We start from the raw sequence: 21,323 nt of genomic DNA, 5'->3' as shown, positions 1-21,323 counted from the left end.
TATCCAAACACACAGTGCAGGAAAACAGCCTGAATTCTCCTAAATTATAAAAACAGCTGCATTTTTTGCAAATGAATGTTGGACATACAGCCAGTAACCAGAGCCCACCTCTGCAGAGCAGGGATTCTGCAGAACTGATCTGGAACAATAAATAGCAATGAGACTTGGGATCCCGAGCAGAGATGGAAGACAGATCCCATCTGCTAAAAGGTTACAAAAAAAGGATTAAGAAAAGGATGTATTTTCATTAACATCTCCTGTTAGGCAGGAAATGAAGGCCCAGTGCCTGCATCACCCACGCACGGCAGCGGGATAGCTGATATATCCAGCTCCTCAAGGATCTCGCTTCAAGAATCTAGCTGTTCCAGGGAACAGAATGTAAAATCTGGAGGCTGGCAAGCAAAAAACTCCAGGCGTAACCAGCAAAAACACAACTATTAACAAGACAGAAGAAAGGTTTTGCAGTTGTAAAAAGATGTCAGAGAATTCAACGGAAAGCAGGCAGACGCAGTGTTAGAACTGCCCAGGCAGAATCATTTACTGCATCCAGCACAAAGAACAAGGGCAGATGTGTCCATCAGGCCTGAGGTGATGAAAATACCCTTTAAGCTGTGTACTGTGGTTTTGAGGAGGGTGAGAGATTTGGACCAAAGCATGGTCCACTGTTCAAGAACATTAAATAAGATCAACCTAAAAATGTACTTAAATCAAATGAGTATTTGTCACTACTCTAAAATACTTCTTCCTGCTACAACTTGTATCACACAGTCTCAACCATCTCTCATTGCACAGTTCCTGTGAGATGAAGATACAAGCAGATTTTACTATATAGTATACTATACGTATACTATATACTATATGCATAGTATACCGTAGCACAGCTACTGTCCTTACCCGAGTAATGTTTTGGCACCAAACCCATCATTAAGAGACAGAATTCTTTTATTTTCCCATTGAAATGTACTGGTATCACTATCAGATACATAGTAGTAGAACCACAGAAGTGGTGGCTGGGGAGCGACCACTGATTGTCATTTAGTCCTCCCATACAAAGCCAACTGTCAGCAGGGCCTGACCAGGTCAGCAGCGTCTGAACCACGTCTTGCCAACTCCTGAAAACTTTTCAGCTTTCAGAGTGACCTGTCCTAGTGCTGTGCTCCCCCCTCCTGGGCAAAGAAACTCTCTTGCCTTCACATGGCTCTAGTCTTCTTGCGCTAGCAGTTCATCCTCACACACATCTCTGCCTTTATAACATTCCTGAATTTCAAGAGGTCTCAATTTTAAGGGGCATTTAAATTGCAGGAGAGTGAACTTCACAACTAAACCATAATCACAGCTACTTGTATAGAGGTTTGTAATGGGACACTAAGCCACCACGAAATTAAATTACTATCCTAAAAGGTCACAGCATGTTACAGAAGCAGGACCCCAAGACTTCAGTGTCCAAGTCACTGACTGCAGACATGTAAACTCCACTAATACCAACAAATATGGACAGAAAATCCATATGAGGACTAGTTGCTAAATATTTGGTAGTTACATGTCCTTTGCATAAGCTTTGTAATTATTAACCGAGATCCCAAAGGAGCCAGAAGGTATTATTGTTCTTAATTAATGGGGAAGCAGTTGCAAAAAGATTAAAAGATTCATGTGACCTCAAACAGTGAACAGGCAGCAGCGACTAACTGGACCATGGCCTTTCCCAGTGCAGTGGCCCTGGACCCTTTTATTTTGGCTCAATAGCATAATATTCAGCCCAGAAATTGATTTGATGATCCCTAACATTTTCATGGAATTCAATTTCAGCTTGGCTTCCTGCTGATTGCCAGAAGAACTGTTGTTTCCCATGGAACACCATCGTCTTCATGGTGCTAACATCACGGACCTGCATAAATGAAGACCAAACCATTATAGCAGCAGCCTACAAGTGAAGTACCAAAAAAATACTGGAGGGCTTGCAAACTGGTCACTCAGGAGGAAAAGCTGCCCTAAACAAAGGTTAGAAGAAATACTGCAGACATCAGTAACATTCACATTTATGTGTGTGTAAGAGATCAGTCTGACACTTTAGGATTTATGATTGAACTTCGCATCTGGATGGAAAACTCTATTGAGGACATGGATCCATTCAAATCACATCATCCCCTTTAGGCTTCTGACTCACCAAGATGTAATTAAAATGTGTTTGGTTGCTCTCATTGCCCAGGTCAACGTATAGGGCGCGGATAGCTATGCGATGCTGAGGAGCCATGTTGATGAAGGTCCGACACACGACTTCTTGCCTTTGATCAGGCAATTGCACAGGATTCAGTATCTCACCTTGGGGACCAAACAGTTGCTTATCACAGTCTGAGAGAGGGAAAGGGAGCAGAGAATAAAATTTAGAGGAGTTACCAGCATCTCCAAGAAAGAAATACTTTAAATTAAACACGGGCAGAAAAGTTTCTCTATGGATTTTTATCTGGGAACCTCCAAGCACCAGCAAACACCTGCAGGGAGCTTGCTTTTAAAATGGAGGGGTAGTCCACAATATTAATTCCAACACTCCTTAAGAAGGGGCTTATTAGCTGCTAAAAATGAAGCATGGGTTCCACAGATTTCCATAAGCAACCATGATCTGTGGAACTCTATGGGCTTTGTTGTGGGTGCCTTAGCAGCAGCAAGGCTTTCAGTAAGGTACCTTGGTAATATTTTTTAGTTGCAGTTCTGCTGTTGTACTGAAGAATGACCCCGTTTCCTGGCAGCAAAACACGCTGTTTCACGATCAGTGTATTCGTTCTGGAATTTATCAGTGATAAAGTAAGCTTCCTGCAGCCCGTCCGCCACATCATTCGCCCAGAGAACAGCACTACCTCACCTGAAATGGATGAGCACAGGGACTAGAAATGCTTTTCCTTTAAGCAAAAGGTCACAACCTGTCTTATATAGGTCTGGAACCAAGGACTTTCTGCATCTTGTCCGTATCTTATCAACACTTGTCATTAAAACAGTCCAGTTAACTAATTAACTGTACTGATTCCAGCAAGAGGGTATATTGCAGAGACAGTTTATAACAGGCCAAAAGCAAGTAGCTTCTTTAACCCCATAAACTCCTTTCATCTCATATCCATCAAGACGACAGGCAAGAAACCAGTACACATGGGGAGGACAGGCAACATCTTCACTTAGTCCCATTTGCCAATGACTTGGTGGGACAGAAAAGCTTGTAAAATGGTTTCAGAGATTATACAGGCTCCAAGGCAGCAAAAGCACATGAGCAGAAGAGGTGCAGGTTTCCCAAAGGACCAGGCTAGTCCCCAGCACGCCCAGGCAGTACCTGCACTGCAGTTGAGGGAGCTCTCCAAGACGTGTACTGTTATCTCCTCTGTAAGAGGACGTCCAATGGCCACAGTGCAGTCACTGCTCTCTACACCCGTCATGTTGATGATCCCACTGGCATTAAGAAAGAGCTTTCCACAGACACCTATACGGCAGAAACAGATGAGAAACACATCCAGAAGAAAATACAGCTGCTGAAAAAGAGCCATCATTCCCTTCAAGCTGCAATGAACAGACAAGTGCACACCTTCTGGGTAAAGCACAGGAAGAGTCAGCTGGTGCCCCAAGGAGTCCCATGTCAGAAGAGTTTTGGGAAGCCCATGGGAGGAAGTCATTGCTCCTAGCTCAGATAACACAGACAGCTTATGGCATGCTGGAAGGAACAGCATGTTGCTCCTTCTAGGTAGAATTTCCTCCCACTCTCCTGTCCCTGTACGGCAGTAGGGTCACCACAACCTGGCTGCATGCAGCAAGCACCTATCTCTACCTCCTCACCTCCATGGGTCTTAGTTTGTTCCCGTGGCACAGCAGATGGAAGAAGGTCCAGGTCCTTGTATCTTGCCTCCTTGGCAGCCACAGCTGTGGTCAGATGTGTGGCTGGTGTCACTGTCTGTAGTTGTGCTCCATGGGACCCAGTCTCCACCACCGGCTCAGGACAGGGCCCTGTGGAACAGCCACGTACCACAATGGCCTTGGGGAAGTGCCTGCAGAAGATGGGCTTCACGTGCTTATGGGTTCGCAGGTTGAGGCAGAAATCCTGCCGTGTCTGAATGCCATTCCCACATGAAGTTGAACACTGCAAAGGAAGAAGCCCACAGGCCTTTATAAATGTGTTTCAGTTGGTATTTATACATAAATGCATTTATTGGCTCAGGCACGACTGGGGGGGAGTGGGGAAGGAAGCTGATCACTGATGCTGTTTTGTCTCTTGCTCTTTCAGTGCCCTAGTTTCATCAGCTGTAAGATGGTCCACCTCCCAGGGGATTTTCCAAACTAGATCTTTGAATTGCAGAACCACTTCCTAAAAAGTCTGAAAATACCTGCATTCCAGAAGAAAACATACCAAGGACCGTTTTCAAACTGCAGCCAAAACCTTATCTGAGAAAGGTGGGAAGCAGACCCTACAACTGCTAAACACGGGGCCAGTGGAAAGGATGGAAAACATCCCTAGAAACAGTTTAGCATTTGTTTGGGAAGTAAGTATACGAGGCAGAAGTGGTATTTGTCCCCTGCACGCTTTAGGGAAGTGAACTGAACAGGAGCCCATACCTCTGACCACTCACTGAAGCTCCATTCATACGAGCACATTCGGATGACACAGGGGACGCTGGCAAGAGGCTTCTCTGCCACAGGACACAAACGCTCCTCCAGCAAAACCTCCTTGCCCTGGTCAATCTGCACACAGGTGACCAGCTGAACAGCTAAGCCAAGCCCACAGCTGGAGGAACAGGGCCCAGCTGGGGTTACCTTCCATCTGACAGAGGACACGGAGGGTGAGTTAGTGATGAATTCCCCATCTTCTACTGTCTCTTGCTGTAGAAAATGCACTGCAACCCCCTCCTCCTTCCCTCTTTTGCTCCTCAGCAGCTTTCTTCACCCCCCCATCCCAGACACTCTGCTGTCTATGAAGGCAGCCTCCGAAACATGGCTGGGCAGCCCAGAGCAGGTTTGGAGCTGGACCCAGATGGAGGGCGCTCACATTTTGCAAGAAGCCCATGGACTCAAAATACACATCGAGTCTTATTCTCTGTCCATTACAGTCTTCCCCAGGGTGACATACACAGGCTTAACTGCAAAAACAACCTTATCTCTGTCCAAAACACACACTACTGAGCAGTCAGATCAGAAACCAACCCAGGGTATTTCACTCTGGGAGTGGCATCCTGTATTGCACATAAAAATTAGCTCAGATGCCAGTGGTTTTCCAGTTCCACAGCAGAGGGGCTGAGCAAGCTCTGCCCCATTTGTCAACCCTGAGTCATAGCCTAGATCACAATATACATAATCAAAGACAACCACTTCTCTCCATTTCATGCCCTTGTGGCTCATGTGGCCATTTTGACTTTGAAGGACACAGCTCCAAATTACATGGCTCCTGCTCCTCTGGGCAAGGCAAACCATCACCCTGGGTGTCTACCAAAATCTTTTCTGCCTTCTCCCCAGTCTCTCTTACATGGTAGAGGACTTAGTGCATCAGATCTTACACAGCATGAGCCCATTTTGTAACGCCATCTGGGAATAACGCAGCCATCAGTGATACCTCCAGCTGCCACCCATCTTCACCGGTTTTAAAATCCAACTAGCTTATGGAAGTAAAACTTGAACTCTGTTAACACACACATACACACTGGTTCGTGTCTGAGAGATCAGCAGTCACCCCACTGACTGCAGTTTGCAATACCACACATCCTGAGGAAAGTGCAAACAATTTCCTTCGATTCTCAAAGCAGTGATTCCAGATTCTTCAAACATCTAATCCTAGCTATTTTCCTTGATGCTATGTAGAAACTACAGCTGGCGAATGTGTCAAACCACCACCTTTTGCAGTTATGGATTAGTTCCTACTTCCCTAGGGTAATAAGGGATCAAGAGGTTTTCAGCTTTAACCCAGACTCAAACTCCAAAGATTTCACTTGGTTCTGCCTGAGAATGTACCAGCCCACAAAAGACTATCAGTTGCTGAGTTTGGTTCAGTGTTACTGTTTCTGCAGCTGGCTGTGCTTTCAAAGCAGGGGGAGAGGAAGATAACATCCTCAGAGTAGTTTAACTCTTCCTTTACTGTGTATCTGGAGATACAGAGAGGAAGGAATGTCCTCTCACTGGTCTGTTATCCCCTGGTAACTGTTTTACCTGGGTGGGCAGGGACTGAGATCACAGACTTCCATCCTGCTTTCCGGCTTTGGCACTGGATGACAGTTTTCTTCTTTGGTTTCTTCTTTGGTGTCGAAAGCTACACACACATACTGTAGTCGAGTCCTACCTAGAACGGGAAGTGATCTTACTGCATGGTATGCATGCAAGGGTTGCATCTGCATGTACAAAACAAGCACACTCTGCCCAAGCTCCAGGCATGCTTACTGCACTCATCCCCCCCAACTTTGAAGCACAGCAGCAGCCAGCCAGCCCCCTTAAACTATTCCCTGTTTGAGCCAGCCCCCCTTGCCTCTTCCAGACTGAAAAAAAACCCAAACTGTAAGTTACATATGCTCTTAAAACTGTAGAGGAGAAAAGACCAGGTCCCTGAGGTTCCTAGGCATTGAGCTCATGACTACAGGTAACTAACATTTCCCTGCAGCACTGAAAAGATCTCACCTCTACCGCAGGAGACGGAACACTCTCCAGCTAGAGGGCTCCAGACATACACAGTCTGATTTTCCAGTTGGATATGCCCAAGTGACTCCAAAGTTTGAAGTAAGTGTGCATCTTCCTCCTCAAAACAAAGCAAAAGGACCCAGACTGACACTGGCACCTGCCTTCCACACCAGTCCTGATCTAACAAAGCTGGAAGATACCTCCAGATCAAGCCTACAACATATTTCCTATCACTGAAGAAAGAGGAACATTTAAGCACTTTCTCAATTTCTGCAGAACATATAAGGATCAGCAATAGCTAAGGACATCCAACAGCCACGACCCCTCCTAACTCACACTACCTGAAGAGAGACACCTGAGACTGGAGAGGCCTAAAGCAGTATCTTCCCCATCTGTAAATGCAATCCCAGCAGTGGCTCCCCAGTATGGACTTGGACCAGTGATCCTGTAGTGAGAAGCCCTCTTTCTTCCCTGCTAGCAATCCTCCCTACCATGTCAGAACCTGTTTGCCAATGAGGTATTTCCTAGTTGACCAGGGGTTGTTTCTGTTTCTGGTTTTGCTGGACTCTGAGAAGAAAAATGAAGAAGGAACAGCTGACTTAAACAAACCGCCAGTATGAACTGATGAGTTCAGAAGCATAAATTAAGAGGGACAGATATGTCTAGAGTGACAGGATGAACCTTAACTAGGCAGACCAACCTTGGTTTAAACCACCCTCCCAGACTCCAGTAGTAAGGTGGTGGCTCTTAACTGGTAGCCTCCTGTGGATCACAAATGCAAAGCTACCAGTGAGACTCCTGAAATAAGCCAAGCCAGTAAACTCACTTTGTCCCAGCCTAAAGGGCAGACATTAACCACACACGGCACAATGGAGAGGGGTTTTTCTTCTGCTGGGCACAAGCTGTCATCCACAACAGTTTCCAATCCACCACGAAACTGAACACAGGTCAGATTTTGCTGGGCAACTCCAGTTCCACAGGCAGCAGAGCATTCACCTATCTGAGACATCTTCCACCTAAATGGGAAGTAATTGTATCACCTGATTTCTCTTCTGATCATGAAGGTTTATTACTCTCGCCGCTGATTACAGAAGTGGCCCATACAGAGTATTGAGCTTCTCTATTTCAACAGCCTTGCCCAGATGTGACTGAGAAGACAACTACTAGAAATTTAAGTCCTTGCACTAACAGCTCTCTAGGACTAAAAGCACCTAAATAGAGTTCACAGTGTAATCACTTTATGTTAAAAACTAAAATGTGTGAGATTAGTGTCTGGGCAGGTGTGGCTCTCAGTCCTCTTTCCAGTCTAAAGGACACAAAACTCACCTGCAGGGTAAGATCAAATCTTTGTTGGCATGAACTTGGAAAGGATGTGAGCAAACATCAAAGCATTTTCATTAGCAGATTACTGTAAAATATTGGAAGGACAATCTCCCCTTGATTCAGCTGACATCTCCTCATGGAACCAGGAGAGGCAAAGTGGTTTGGGATCTGCTACACCATTATAACTGGGAAGAAATTACTTCATACTTCTTTTTTTTTTTTTTTTTTTAACACCTTGCACAATGCAAATGAGACTGCAGGGCCTGGGTTAGTGGGCACTGAAAGGACAAGCTAAGGAGGAATTTAGCTGAGCTTCCAAGACACCAACCTGTATAGGCATGGCTCCATGGCACAGGGCTTGTGCTCTGGAAGGGGCCGCATGAGCTCCAGACACCACTGCTCCTCTGTGATTTCATTCTTTGTCTGGTCAAAGCACACATGATCCACAGGCTGCATCCCTTGGACACAAAAGGAAAAGGAAAGGAAGTTATAAACAAATTGAACAGTTTACCCCCTTATGCTAGGGAGATGCAGTAATTTCACTTTACTCAAATCATCTGTACAAAAATGGTGTATTTGGGAATACACTTTCCATAAACACACAAACCCCTGCTTTCTGACAGAACTTTTTCTCAAGACTTTCCAAAATGAACACCCAAAAGATGAGAAGTTTGATGGATAATCTGCTGCCAAAACAGAAACGTTGCTCTAAACTGGCCATTTGCAAGAACATCAATCCCAATTTCATCCAAGTAACTTCCAATGATCTTGAAGTCTGACTGATGAGGGGCAGCTTGCTGACAATAAGCTCTAGCAGTCAGCCATCTGTAAATGACATTCTGTAGAACTAATCATGTAATATCATTCAGAGCTGTGCCAATGTCCTCAGTAATCAATAGCCAAACCTAGACTAGAAGTACTGCAAGAAAAGCTGCCGACTTGCAGTGCCTGTGGCATGCAAGAAACAATATTCATAAACTACAGGTATAGACAAGATTTCTAACAAAATTGAAGCTAAGAGGTAAAGCAAGTGAAAATCCAAATTCAAATTACAAGCAGAGCTGGAAAGAGTGAATGAGCTAACCACTCAGAGACAGGCATTCCTGAACCTCAGAAAGCATGACCCTAAGATGCAATGCCAAAAATCAATCAGCAGTGTTATCTTTTCGCTACCCTCATTTTCAAGTAATGTCACTTTCAGCTCCCAGGATGCAATTTCAGCTTGAATTCTCAACTTTGTGTTATTTTAAGTCCCAGCTTTCTCATTTTTTTGTTTGTGACTGCATTAACTTGGAGGCCCTAAAGCGTTTTGAGTTCTTTACTTCAAGGCTTCAGCAATCAGTTCAACCGGGAAATGTGCCGGAGAAAAGCTCTCCAGATATAACTAGCCCTATAGGTTGACTTCCAGAAGTATTCATTACTGTATTTTCTTAATCTTTATCATAAAAGTCCTGAGAGGCTTGCCAGTGTCACATGCATTAGCTGATAAACAAGACATCAGACCATCTACCAGAGTGATCTGTTACAATCTGTGTTACGATTTCTTCAGGGAGACAGAAAGGATTAGCCATGGCACACAAACAGAATTCTAAGAAGGAAGTTTCATAATTAGCTCTGAGGCTTTAGGTAGATACTAGATACCACTCTGGTCTCAGGCTCTTGATGTTCAGCCAACTTCAAACTACAGCCTCCAAAAGCTTTGAAAAATCTGAGAAAATTATTTAGTCTCTGAATAAAAAGTTTGGTTAAAACCTATTTAAAAACCTTCATCCTGATCAAACATTTGCACTATCGTTTTGATGATTCAGCTCATTTGCTGATTTGCTAATTCAATTCAAAAGCTGCACCACTCTTTTCTTTGGTTCAGTTTAACACTGGCAACCACAGCCCACTTTCAACAATTTGCTTTTAAATTCAGTTTAGTTGTTTAATAAGTTCTAACCAAGTATCTATTGCTGATGCCACATTTCTTTCAGAGCCCAGGAAAGCCCACGGAGTAAAGGTCTTGGCTTATTGGTAGGCACCCAACAAGCAGCCCGCCCACATCTCTGTACAAAATAGAGTACTGCTGCCTCACCTTCCCCACAGGTTACTGAACATGGACCCTGCTGAGGAATCCATATATACATCAGATTCTCTCTTGGGACAAAGTAGCTGAAGGTGATGTCTGGGTTGGTGGCATTGCCATATTCCTTTCCATACCTTCGATAGACCTGGTGAAGAAAAAGTTCATGGTCAATGCACAAATCAACTCAGACTCGTTTCTTCAGATGGAGATAACAGAAGCTAATCCCCCTTTTTTCCATCCAACCCTGAGCCTCCACGCTATGACTCTCAGTTCTCGTCAGAAGCAGTCAGAGCCTCACCCTGTGATTTCTGTGCACAGGGCACAGACTACACCAAGCAAGATGTTTAACTCAGTGTCCTTTTCCTCACACCTCCATCCCCCAGACCTGCAGAAAGCCAGCAGGCAGACAACCCTCAACTTTTCCCAAGAGCAACACCATCACTCCTAGTGAACAGCATCTCCACTGGCCTTAGACACCTAGAACCTACTAAATCTGGATTCTACACTGCAGCAGAGCTACAAAACCGCACTCAGTTCTGACTGGCCCCTTTCCAACACTGCAATTTTAACTTACCTGTATCTCGATATCTTCCTGTATTGGACCGTCCACATGGACTTCCTCCAGACTTGGCAGGTTGTCCTTAGTGAGAAAAACTTTGTATTTGATCTGGTTATCCTCCAGAACTGATGGATAGGTGACATTCAGTGAGATTTTGCCTTTGCCAGCAACCACATACTCTCCTTTAACCTTCACAGCTAGAATAGCAAAAGCAGCAGTGAAGAGATATGATACGATCACCAGGATCCCCACGTGCTGGCAGCTACAGACTGCCCATTTGTTAGAAACCAGTTGGATCCAAGTGGGGCATCCCAAAGAGCAGGGCTTCTATCATTTCCCACTGGAGAACATCCCACAAACAAACTGCATCATCCAGAATTTTCCTCCCAGATTCAATTTTCTTGGTTTTCAAGCTTGTTTTAGTCCTGCCTGCAGATCCTCTTTTCTTTTTCATTCAACTCACCCAAATGTGTAAAGAGGGGTCTCCGATTGGTAACACGGACCAAGGTGGTATTATACGGCAGAGACAGAAATGTAACATACTCTGGAAGGATGGAGAGGAAAAAGATACAGTCACCTTCCATTACTGTACCTTTGTTAAGAAGGCTGGGGATTACAGATCAATCCCTTTTCACCTTACTGGCACATTATCCATTGGAGAACAAGCCTTACAGGCAGCAACAAAGCTGAACTGCAGACAGGGGTTATGTAGCTAAATTCACAGCGATGGCAAATCCAGCAAATTCTGTATCCTGTTCTCATCTTTATTTTGTTCTTTTTATGTTCTCGGCTGATATCTGTATGTCATATTGCAAGGGCCAGATCACTTCCCAAATGAACGTTTAACATCTCAGGAAGCACCTGACACAGCCCCCAGCTCCCAGTAATTTGCTGGACTTCCCAAATGGCTACAGTTCTGATCCATGTCCGGAAAAAGTCACACTGCCTACACAACAGCTCCCTGCTACAGATCTTAGCTGCCTTCTCTGTTGACTACCCAAACTCCACCACCATATACTCCACAAAATAACATCAAGCAGAAGCAGGAACAAGAAGTCACAAAGATTAGGAACACTGAATATGCATGCAAATATGCAGCATATAAACAGCACCATAATTCTGAGCTTGTGAGTGAGGACTACACACCTTTAGCTTTTCCTTCTGTGTAAGATCCACTCACTTCAGTGCAAGTGGTATTATCACCCCCACAGACCTTGCAAGAGTCCATTGTCTTTCCAGAGTCCATCTTGCCATCACACCCAAATGCCTGAGCAAAGAGGACAGTCTGTCAAGACTTGCCTATTCTGAGAAGAAAACAAGTGAATTAAAGCAACGTTGCCTGAACTCCTGAAACTGCCTAACTGCCTTTTTCATTTGTAATTCAAATTCAGGATGACAACATAGACAAAGATGCATTTATACCTAGATCTATCACTGGACAGCAGTACACAAAGCCAGGGATTGGAAAGTCTTAGCTGACAGCATATCAAGTCTCATAATTGTGTGACATTTTCTTTCCCATAAGAAGCAGCTCAGAAGGATTTCTCCTGTGAGCTAGAACAAAGACTCTGCACTCCCTCTCTCTTCTTTAGCTCCCCGAAACCCAAATCCAAATCTAGCTCACATCCTTCAGCCTGGCCTTCAATCCCATGGAGCTCAGAAAAGAGATTCTATCCCCATTCCAACGAACAAGCCTGATTTACACAAAGCTACAGCAAAATCTCAGCAGGCTTAGCAGCAAAATATGTGCAGCTGCTGAATTTATGCTAGAGGCACTGATCCCAGGCTTTGGATGCTGCCATAACATACGCATTTATCACCATTACAAATAGAACAGCAGAAATCAGACCACATAATGCCTACACCCTCTGCTGTTCACTAGGTGGAACTGCATTGCAAAACATTGGGAGCACCAGGATCATGATAAAAACCTAGGAGTTTAGAAGTGTACTCTGGGAATGTAAACAAACGCCAAAAAACATGTAATTGGGTCAGCACTGAGCAGTTACTAAACTGCAGCCAGCACAGGGGAGTTATATTCAAGTTTATCATGAAAGAATGCCTTTCCTCACAGCAAATCCAGAAAGAAGTTCTACTTCAGTTTTGATTAGTGATACTGCAACAATCACTTCGTCAACTTGTGATTCTCAGGTTGTACTCCTCACTTTGGCTCTGACACAGTACATTCAAATCATGGAACTTCCCTCCAACAGAGTCAACATTTTATAAGGATATTTATACCACACAAACTGAACAGCCAATTCGGTCTCCTCAACCAGCGCATAAACCAATTGCCTCTTGGCTTAGGAAAGAACAGCCTTATGTAGTTATTGCATAAATTAGAAGAATGTCTTATCTAGAGGTCATTGGCATTGGATGCATAGACAGAGTAGTAGATTTCCAACCCTAACCATTCTATGATTTGCTGGACTCCATCCACTAAGCTTAGAACAAAACTCTTTGTTGTTTGGGGGACAGTTTTTTCCCGTTCTCCTAGTAAACTGCCTCCTTTGGTGCCGATTACATGCCAGAGGTTCACCTGGATTCCCCAGGCACTTACTCTGCAGCTTCCCATTACGCACAGATTGAAAGCCCAGTGGTCCTTGGAGTCATCCTGCTCACATCTGGTTCCATCTATGAAACTGTCTCCACGGCTTACCATGAATTCGTTCCCAACAGCCCTGCACATGTGTTTGCATAACATGTCCCCTGGAGGAGGCAGACAGAAGAAGGAGTTTCTCATTCAGAAGGGCAGGCGGCTGACCATCAAGCAACAGGAAGAAGACAAAACCATCTGACAGGAAGAGTACCCAGTTTTCATGCGAAAACTAAATCGGTGAAATGGCCTTCTGACTTCAAAGTACACACAGCTTCACGAGCACTCCGCTTCACAAAGGAGCCACATTTTTTCTGTCTTTCCTTACCTTTGGCAAAGCCAACAGCAGAAGTCCAGGCATAAAAGGATGGTGCTTCTACAGCGAGATACAGTGGCTTTAAATTTGTTGCCGCACACTGTTCAGCCATAAAGTCTTGCTGGGTCATCAAACAGGCCTACATCCCAGACAGAACGGTACAGGTCACAGCAGAAAGTTACTGAGCACAGAATCCCAAGCAGCATTTTACCCACTAGCTAAAGGTGGAAAGAAGTGTAAGTAAAACACCAGAACAACTGCAAATAAAGACAACCACTTTAAAGGGAGGGTGTGGGATATGCAGAGAACTGTCTTTGGAAGCTGGCATCTATTTATTTTTCATAAATGGCAAAGATAAGAAAGACAGGAACAATGTAAGAATGTCCCTCTGAAGAAAACTGTCACGTGCGTCACTATTTTCCCAGTGTCTGTCCTGCTATGAGGGTACAGAGAAAATGTTTCATTACACACAAACAGTGCTATTAAATAATACTATCTTCAGGCACAGTGGAACAAATACCTCTCCTGTTGTCAGATGGATGGAGGCTGTATGACAGACCTTTAGTCCTCTTCCCAGAGCAGTCAGCTGTGAGAAGTAGTCCCAAACCATGCAGCTCTCAAACAGTTAAATGGAATTAAGAAAAACTCTCGGAAGATGTGATGAGCTCCATTACCTGAGTATTGCACATCTCCACTTGAATGCTGGCACCATGGCATTCCTGCCCTCCAAAAGCAGGCCTGGAAATAAATGGAAGAACTTCTCAACAGAGGCAGGTTTGTCCCAAGCAAAAACGATCTCAGACCCTAGGGTCCTGAATTAGCCAAAAGGCACTGCAAACTCCCCATCTCTGACCTGGGGTTGTTACAGAACCGTTGCCTTATCGCAACTCCACCTCCACAGCTGCGGGAGCAGGAGGACAAGGGGCTCCAGCCAGACCACTGCCCATGGACTACAGCCGTAGGGTTCAGTTCTTCCAGCGAGCTGCACTGTCCCTTGGAGCACCACTAAGGCCAAGAATACACAAAACTGGCAGCAGCACCATAGTGAACCCAGCAGGGCTGGGATCTCAAGGGTGGCACATCATCTGGCAGGCCAGACTAAAAGAGAATCCCAAAATGAAAGAGGCACCTTCTCACAAGAGGCTAGAGGAATCCCATTCCTAATTATGGTCTAACAAGAGGTTGGGGCTAAAACAAAGAGCTGACAAGTCATTTCAAGTAGAAAGCAAAGCCTTGGAGGACAATTCAGTTACCAGGCTACAGAACTGTAAAACAACTCCAGAGCTACCAGGTGGAATCACCATGATCAGCCGGTACCAGTTTATGACTGGCGTGTCTGGCCTTAGCTACTGCCCAGAGTGCAGTGAGTGCAATGCACCTTCCAGCCACCAAAAACGTCTTGCTGTCTGGGGAGCTCCATAGCATCACAGCCACTTCTGATCAACAGCCTCCTTACCTTATTGATTCCACACTCCGTACCATCCAAGAGAGGCACAAGAAGCCGAGTACAGCTGGATTTGTCTGCTGGTTGTACGTGGCATGAGAGAACTTCACATATGTCCTGATGTGACAAGAAAATCAGCAAGTTCAGGAAGACATCAACACAACAGTCCCAAAAGCTGCTCCATTTAAATGCTGCATGTCCTGGGTGTTTGCTTTCCCCACAGCTACCCAGCAATGCAAGCAAGTTCCCACATTTCTCCTGCTATTGGGCAAAAGTTGTGGGCATGACAAGACCATCACTGCCAGCTGTAATGCTGAAGCAATTGAAGTTTCACCCACCTTAGTGCTTCCTCATTAACAAGACATGCCCAGATGGCAGCTATGACCATGCTGCATCTCCCAGACATGGAGACTAGAGTAAAGGAAGGAAGCTGAAAAAATCCAGCACACGCGAGCTCCCTAAGACAGGGCCCTGGGTAGGTGCGCCGATCACCAGCCCAGCCAGGCCCCTTTTTGGACAGAAGGCTCTGGGTACTGTGCAGACTTTAAAGGAGACTTATATGGACAAAGGAGGTGATGGAGAGAAGTATTTTAAAAGCCTTTGAAGGTTCGTTCTTTGCCAAGAAACCTGTGGCAGGAAAGCATCTTCCATCCTTTATAACAAAAATGTCCCCAGCTCCCTTTTCCCAGATCTTAGCTCCAGATCATTTCCCTGCTGCCCCTAGCAACACAGACAAACTTTCTACCTACAACATTGCTGTCAGCAAAGGTGCATGCTGTGGCAACAGTCCCAAAGGCTATTTTACATTGCTCATCTGCTCCATAGTACAAGCCAGGCTTCCATCCAGGGATGCTGCCGTCCGTGTCCGGCAGGTCATTTAAGCAGTTTGTTTGGCCTGTACTGATAGAAATATAACAAATGTCACTTTCCCAGCTGTGGGCAGCAAGGACAATGACATGTTTGCAAACTTGTGCTGAGCTTCATTCTGGGAGTTGGCTGTTGCTTTGCCAGACAACACATGCTTCCTGTGGGCTGTGATGGATTTAGTTGCAGCAGCTGCCTGGAGATGCTCACAGTTCCCTGCTGCTGAAGTTATAACAGAAACCCATTCCTACCCTTCATGCAGCCAGCTCGCAGCCCATAATGCTTCTTTCAACCAAACGCTCTCACATTTGAAATAAAACTTCCAGGCTGAGCTAGCGTCTGAGAGTCCAACACAGCCCAGGCATGTTAGTGACTAACCAAAATAATTTCCATCTACTTGAAGCAGAAACCAGGTTTAACCCCAGCGACAGACACAAGTGCTAAGAAACAAACAAACCCCCAGCTTTTCAACGTTCTTCATTTTCCAAGTGTTTTATTTTGTCCCTCGACTCCCCCTGCTCTCTCCCAAGATCCCAGACCAGGAACCGCTCCCAGGTGGGCACACAGAACTCGACCATTCCCTTACCTGACAAGGGCCAGGAACTCTTCTCGACTGCACTGAGACCAGGAGAGGTCGATGCTGTTGTGGTTTCCTGCTGAACCCATGATGTAACCGCTGCTGCTGCATGGATTCCCCTCACCATCGTGGGGGATTCCAAGACTGTAACAGAAGCAGCACAGTGCCCTGAGAAGAAGCCCAAGGGCTGAGCTCCCTTACAGCCTCTCTTCTCTAAGCAAGGACAGAGCTCCCTCTGCAGCCTTTCCTTCTACTGTCATCACAAAGGTTTTTTCTCCTCTGCAGCTTTCAATTGTCACAGAGCATGCAGGAATGCAAGAAATGCAAGGAATTCTTTCCGAAAGTTTTGAATACTCTGGGAAGTCCCCTGTAATGCCAAGAGATCTTCCTTCTTCAGAATCCCTTAAATTGGGGAATGTTTTTACTTCAACAAAACACACTGCACTGCTCTGGGGCTTTCCTACTGACCTGTGCCCAATCTCATGGGCTATAGTGACTCCAAGGTCAAAGCCAGTGTCCTGGGTAATAACACAACTCCAGGAGGAGGAGCAGACTCCACCTAACTGAGTCACTCCACGCAGCTCCTTGTTCCCATCAGGTAACTCCAAGTCAAACCTAAAGTAAGGAAGACGGATACAAAGGAAAGAGCAAAGAACCGCTGCAGCTACTGAAGTCAGGTCTCGACACTCAGCTGAATTTATTTGGACTTTCCTGATCTAACTTTGCCAGCCAGCTAACATTTCTTTTGATGCATGGAGCTCCCAGTGGCAAGATGGTAGCAGCGTGCCAGATGGTCCCACAAGTGCACACTGTTCACATTTGTGGTGATTCTACATTAAAAAATCCTGACATCCCTGACAAGCAGAACAGACTGAAATGACCTAATCCCATTTGCAAAAGACAGAGCAGTGTCATCATCCCTTTGAAGAAAGAGCATCAAAACAAAGCCATTACACTCAAGAGAAGTTTGCCTTCAACAAATTTAGCTGAGGCAATTTACAGCAAAGTGCCTGAAAGTCAGACAAAATGTCCGAATCAGAGTAGCACTAGGAATCTTCTATGGAAAAACTTCCAGTCACTGTTTGACTTTCCTGCATGCAAAAAGCTGCAGTGAGTTTGGCTCTGCTGCTCAAGTCTGGCTGGTCAGCGCTTGGGGAATATTCCAGTTCCTTCAGAAACTGAAGAAACAGCATCTCTGTCTAACTGCATTACACTAAGGGTGGGAGAATCAATCCCAAACAGGACATTTCCAAAGGTTCTGTGATGGCCAGCTGCGGAAGAGCCGGTGCAAATCACTGTCATTTGCTAAGGGCTGGATGCCACCAGCCCTGTTTCGAGTCCCCTCCCAGGGCAGGGGAGCTTTGTTACCTGGTGACGTAGAGGACAAGGTCAGCATGCTGGGGGTCAGAGTCATTCTGGGGGTTGACCTTCTTGCTCCACTCACAAACGCTGATCAGCGAGGAGGTGATATTTGTTGTGATGTTTACCTCTGCCTAGAGTGAAGGCACATGTTTGCACATTTCATTATGTGCAGCTTTTAGCAACCACTTGAGCACAGTCCTCCCTACTTACCTCTGGCTCTCTCAAAACAAGCATTTGTATAAGATGAACCCTGAAACGAGCTCCCAGTGAGGCATCTCTCAGCAGCTCTGCCCCCTGATAAGAGACAGAAAGGATTCAATAAAGGGGGCAGCTCGATGACTCCCACTACCTGTTCCCAATGACAGGTTGCATTCACTACAAAGGTAACACACCAGGTAACTATAAGGGGCAACTATAAAATCATCAGGAAGTACAACATTCAAATATGCACTATAAATGTAAAGAAATCTGTTAACAGATGGGAACTGCTGTTAGATTTGTCAGACACTCTGAAGCAGAGAGAAGAATCTCCATGGAAAAGAGTTTCATAGGGTGAGTGAATGCTAAAGACTTTTTTGCAATACACACAAACAAAATGCACAAAAGATTAAGACATTTAGAGAAATTCTGTAATAGAAATAAAATGCTGAAATGTGAAATACACGATTAATTCAGTGGATCTGGTTCAATTTCAGTGAAAGCATCAGGGACTGGATCAAGGCTCTGGTGATAAAATTTGCTATTTTACAACAATATTAGTAATGAAATCAAGGACTACGTTTTCTATGTGGGTTTCAAGGCTACAACCCCGACGCTTCTAACATTCACTTTTACTCAAGCAGCTCCTTGTACAAGGGAAAGTTTGCCATGCAGTGCCAAGGGGAGCAGAGAGGAACTCCCGGCACCTGAGCAGTGCTCTGTACTAGGAGCACATAACCACCAATACCTCTGAAAGTGCACTCAAAGAGGTCTACCTGCTTGTGAGCTCTCACCCTGGGACAGCAATCCAAACAGAAATGTACTCACAATGTTTAGGTTGGCAAGAATATACCGCTCCGTGTCCTCTTTGTGGTACAAGTAAACATCCGGACCTGCTATGACCATCAGCTCCAGATGTTTGACAGTTCCCTCAGCCCTCTTCTGCAGGCGAGAGGGAAACCACCCTGCTGAACAGTACAAAGGGACACAGGGAGTTTAAAATGCAAGACAACATAAAAGGTGCTGCAGATCCATTCCCTTTTCCTGAAAGACTAAAATAACCAAGCTGGGAGACCACTCCTCCAGTTGCCTGCTCAGGTTTCCCACCTCTGTTGATTTCTTTCACCTGCTAGCAAACTTCTACTATCAGAGTAACAAATACCTAAATGGAAACACACCAGTTACACCTCTGTGAGGTAAGAAACATATTCAAGTATACTGTTTGTAGACACCATTTTTAACTCAGAACTCATGCAAGCAACCCCACTACCAGGAGACAGCTTTTCCAAGCAGAACAAGCAAGGCTTCCTTTCCATGTGCATTACCTCTTGCTGTATTTGCCTCTCTTGCAGCACTTCTGAAGACAATGTGAGGTTTGGAGAAGCCAAGGTCCTTTAGCAGGGCCACATCTTTGCTTCTGACAGGCCTGATATGAATCTTTTCCTCATCTGCAATGACAACTCCTTGCTAAAGGAGATGAAATTCCATCTGAGTTATTCCAAAGCCATTTACTACCAGTGGAGAACCATGTGCCATATCCTTCCTGTTTCTCCTTCATAATGCTTAGATTTATGAAATGGATAGTTCACACGTTTGGGGCATCAAGCTGCAAAGCTACAAGGGCTGTAAAAGCTTGCAAGAGGAAGTTCAGTGCATACTCACCAGCTGCCCTTCACAGTAAGTGACTCTACACTTCATCCCAGGGGGTTGCAGTAGATTTCCACCTGCAAAGCAGTTGCCTGGGAATCGCTTCAGTAAGCTAAAGGAAGAGTTCACCACCTGATTGCTCACAAAGGAAGAGGAATGGAGGGCATGGTCCTCCAGAAATTCAAAGGCATAGAGCTCTCCCCAGGCCTCAATGGAGCAATGCTGAATGCAACAGGACTTCAGCCCAATCTGCCCTTGTTTACAAGGGCAAGTTGGCTCAGCAACAACAAACTCAGGTACTGAAAGAAATGAAACAAGACCAGAACAAAGGGAAAGGTTATGAGAAAAAACAATACAAAACAAATGTAATGATCTATCTCCGTAAGAAAAAAATACTCCCCAAATGACAGCCGTGGCCTTTTGGGCTCATCGTGTCAATAACCAAAGAACTTCTACACTTTCATGTATTCAAAAGTGAAGTTAATCTGACTGGGAACAGACAAGCTCTGGAACGGCTCCTGATTTATCAGTGCTCTTGCTCTCTCGATAAGGAGAGCAGCTCATTTAACAAAGGCTGAGATGCTTTTATGTCCTCACATGTTAAGTATTAGTGAGTGAGAATTACCATAGTTCAGACAGAGACACAGTGAGATGAACATGGGCTGAACTCACAAGCAGACAATCCCCTTTCCTTTAAGGATTTGAGAGTTCAAAATGTATCTTTATTCTGAACTATCGTCAATCCAAAGCCAGAGTACTAGTTTCTCCATGTGCTAGTTGGTTGGGTTTTTTAAAACAAACAAGTGCATTTAAAGCTATTTTTAGTCCTCCCATTCAGAAGACCTGGATCTGTTCATCTCGTAGAAAAATACCAATAGAGAGGACGAGAACTGCAGCAGAAACATGCACAAAGTTTTACCGTATCTCCTCCAGCAGACTTTAAATACTGACCCAGTTCTTCAACCGCTTTCACACTGAAACAGGAATCGCCTGAGTGACAAGGCTCAGAAGTGCTAAATGCTTGTCGGATCACAGTTCCTTAATGAGTGCTCTTAGTGTTATCATAGAGGATTAGAAACGAACCGACAGATGTGTTCTAAAATCAAGAAGGAAGGAGCCCCGCATACCATCGGACGCAGAGCTGGTTCCAAAGTACGAGAAAACATCTTCTGCGTCCAAAGCGCCGAGAAATTTCTGCAAGAACAACAATTTATTGGGTTTCGAAGTAACTGGACACGAGACTGCCGTTAACTGAACCCAGCCTGGAAAGCACACAGCGAGCGACTCAACGAGCACGGACGCCAAGTGCTCGGGGCTCTATTTCGCGCGAAGCACGGGCCGCACGACGCCCATGCAGAGGAAGCAGCCCCCCCTGCTCCGTTACCGACTCTGGCGGCTTCTGGCTCAGACCGCGTCGCGGTTTCTGTTTTGCCCAGAGACACAAGCGGGTCCCTGCACACGGCCGGACTCACCTCTCGGGCCGGCGCGGGCCAACAGAGCCCCCAGGGCAGCAGCAGGAGCGCCCGCAGGGCCCAGCCGCCGCTCATGCCGGAGGAGCCGCGCGCGGCGCCGGCCCGGGCCGGAGGGGCTGAGCTCGGCCCCGCGGCGTCACGTGGGGCGGGAGGGCAGAGCGCAGGGCGCGGGCGAACAGGGCCAGGGCCGGGGCCGGGCACAAGGGGCGCCCGCGGGGCTCGGGCCCGCGCCGCCGGGGCTGTGCGCAGCCGCTCCACGCCGGCCGC

The 21,323-nt window shown here is 45.7% G+C and overlaps 1 protein-coding gene and 1 long non-coding RNA gene across 12 annotated transcripts; both read right to left on the bottom strand.

Moving 5' to 3' along the window:
* Positions 1-924: 924 nt before the first annotated feature.
* On the bottom strand, positions 925-21,317 carry ADAMTS13 (ADAM metallopeptidase with thrombospondin type 1 motif 13). 11 transcript variants are annotated; one of them, XM_065696101.1, is made up of 30 exons: positions 21,057-21,317; positions 20,712-20,778; positions 19,600-19,883; positions 19,263-19,404; positions 18,766-18,905; positions 17,950-18,033; positions 17,746-17,870; positions 16,846-16,992; positions 16,387-16,521; positions 15,686-15,836; positions 14,949-15,053; positions 14,346-14,497; positions 14,167-14,230; positions 13,505-13,631; positions 13,141-13,289; positions 11,727-11,847; positions 11,044-11,124; positions 10,596-10,777; positions 10,031-10,166; positions 8,282-8,411; positions 7,457-7,646; positions 6,631-6,748; positions 6,169-6,298; positions 4,588-4,792; positions 3,814-4,114; positions 3,566-3,658; positions 3,317-3,463; positions 2,681-2,857; positions 2,165-2,349; positions 925-1,885 (listed from the first exon to the last, which is right to left on the bottom strand). In XM_065696101.1, the coding sequence occupies exons 1-30, from the start codon at positions 21,129-21,131 to the stop codon at positions 1,727-1,729; spliced, it is 4,302 nt and encodes a 1,433-aa protein (XP_065552173.1). In that variant the 5' UTR covers positions 21,132-21,317; the 3' UTR covers positions 925-1,726. The 11 variants fall into 11 exon arrangements, with proteins under 11 accessions (XP_065552173.1, XP_065552175.1, XP_065552174.1 ...); XM_065696103.1 differs by having other exon boundaries at positions 6,631-6,745; XM_065696102.1 differs by having other exon boundaries at positions 18,766-18,902.
* On the bottom strand, positions 13,806-14,159 carry LOC136022607 (uncharacterized). The gene is made up of 2 exons (XR_010616221.1): positions 14,013-14,159; positions 13,806-13,928 (listed from the first exon to the last, which is right to left on the bottom strand). It is a non-coding gene; the product is annotated as an uncharacterized LOC136022607 (long non-coding RNA).
* Positions 21,318-21,323: the final 6 nt, after the last annotated feature.

The sequence above is a fragment of the Lathamus discolor genome, chromosome 15, assembly GCF_037157495.1.
Source record: "Lathamus discolor isolate bLatDis1 chromosome 15, bLatDis1.hap1, whole genome shotgun sequence".
NCBI classification, from domain to species: Eukaryota; Metazoa; Chordata; class Aves; order Psittaciformes; family Psittacidae; genus Lathamus; species Lathamus discolor.
This window is presented reverse-complemented; position numbering and strand designations above follow the sequence as displayed.

What these genes read in the sequence shown, in the direction of transcription:
- ADAMTS13 (XM_065696101.1), bottom strand. Translation starts at nt 21,131, where the DNA reads ATGAGCGGCGGCTGGGCCCTGCGGGCGCTCCTGCTGCTGCCCTGGGGG. An exon ending in CTTACTGTGAAGGGCAGCTG is followed by an intron (nt 19,405 to 19,599) that starts GTGAGTATGCAC and finishes CATCTCCTTTAG; the next exon opens with CAAGGAGTTGTCATTGCAGA. An exon ending in CTCAGTCCCTGCCCACCCAG is followed by an intron (nt 4,793 to 6,168) that starts GTAAAACAGTTA and finishes GTCCTCTGTCAG; the next exon opens with ATGGAAGGTAACCCCAGCTG.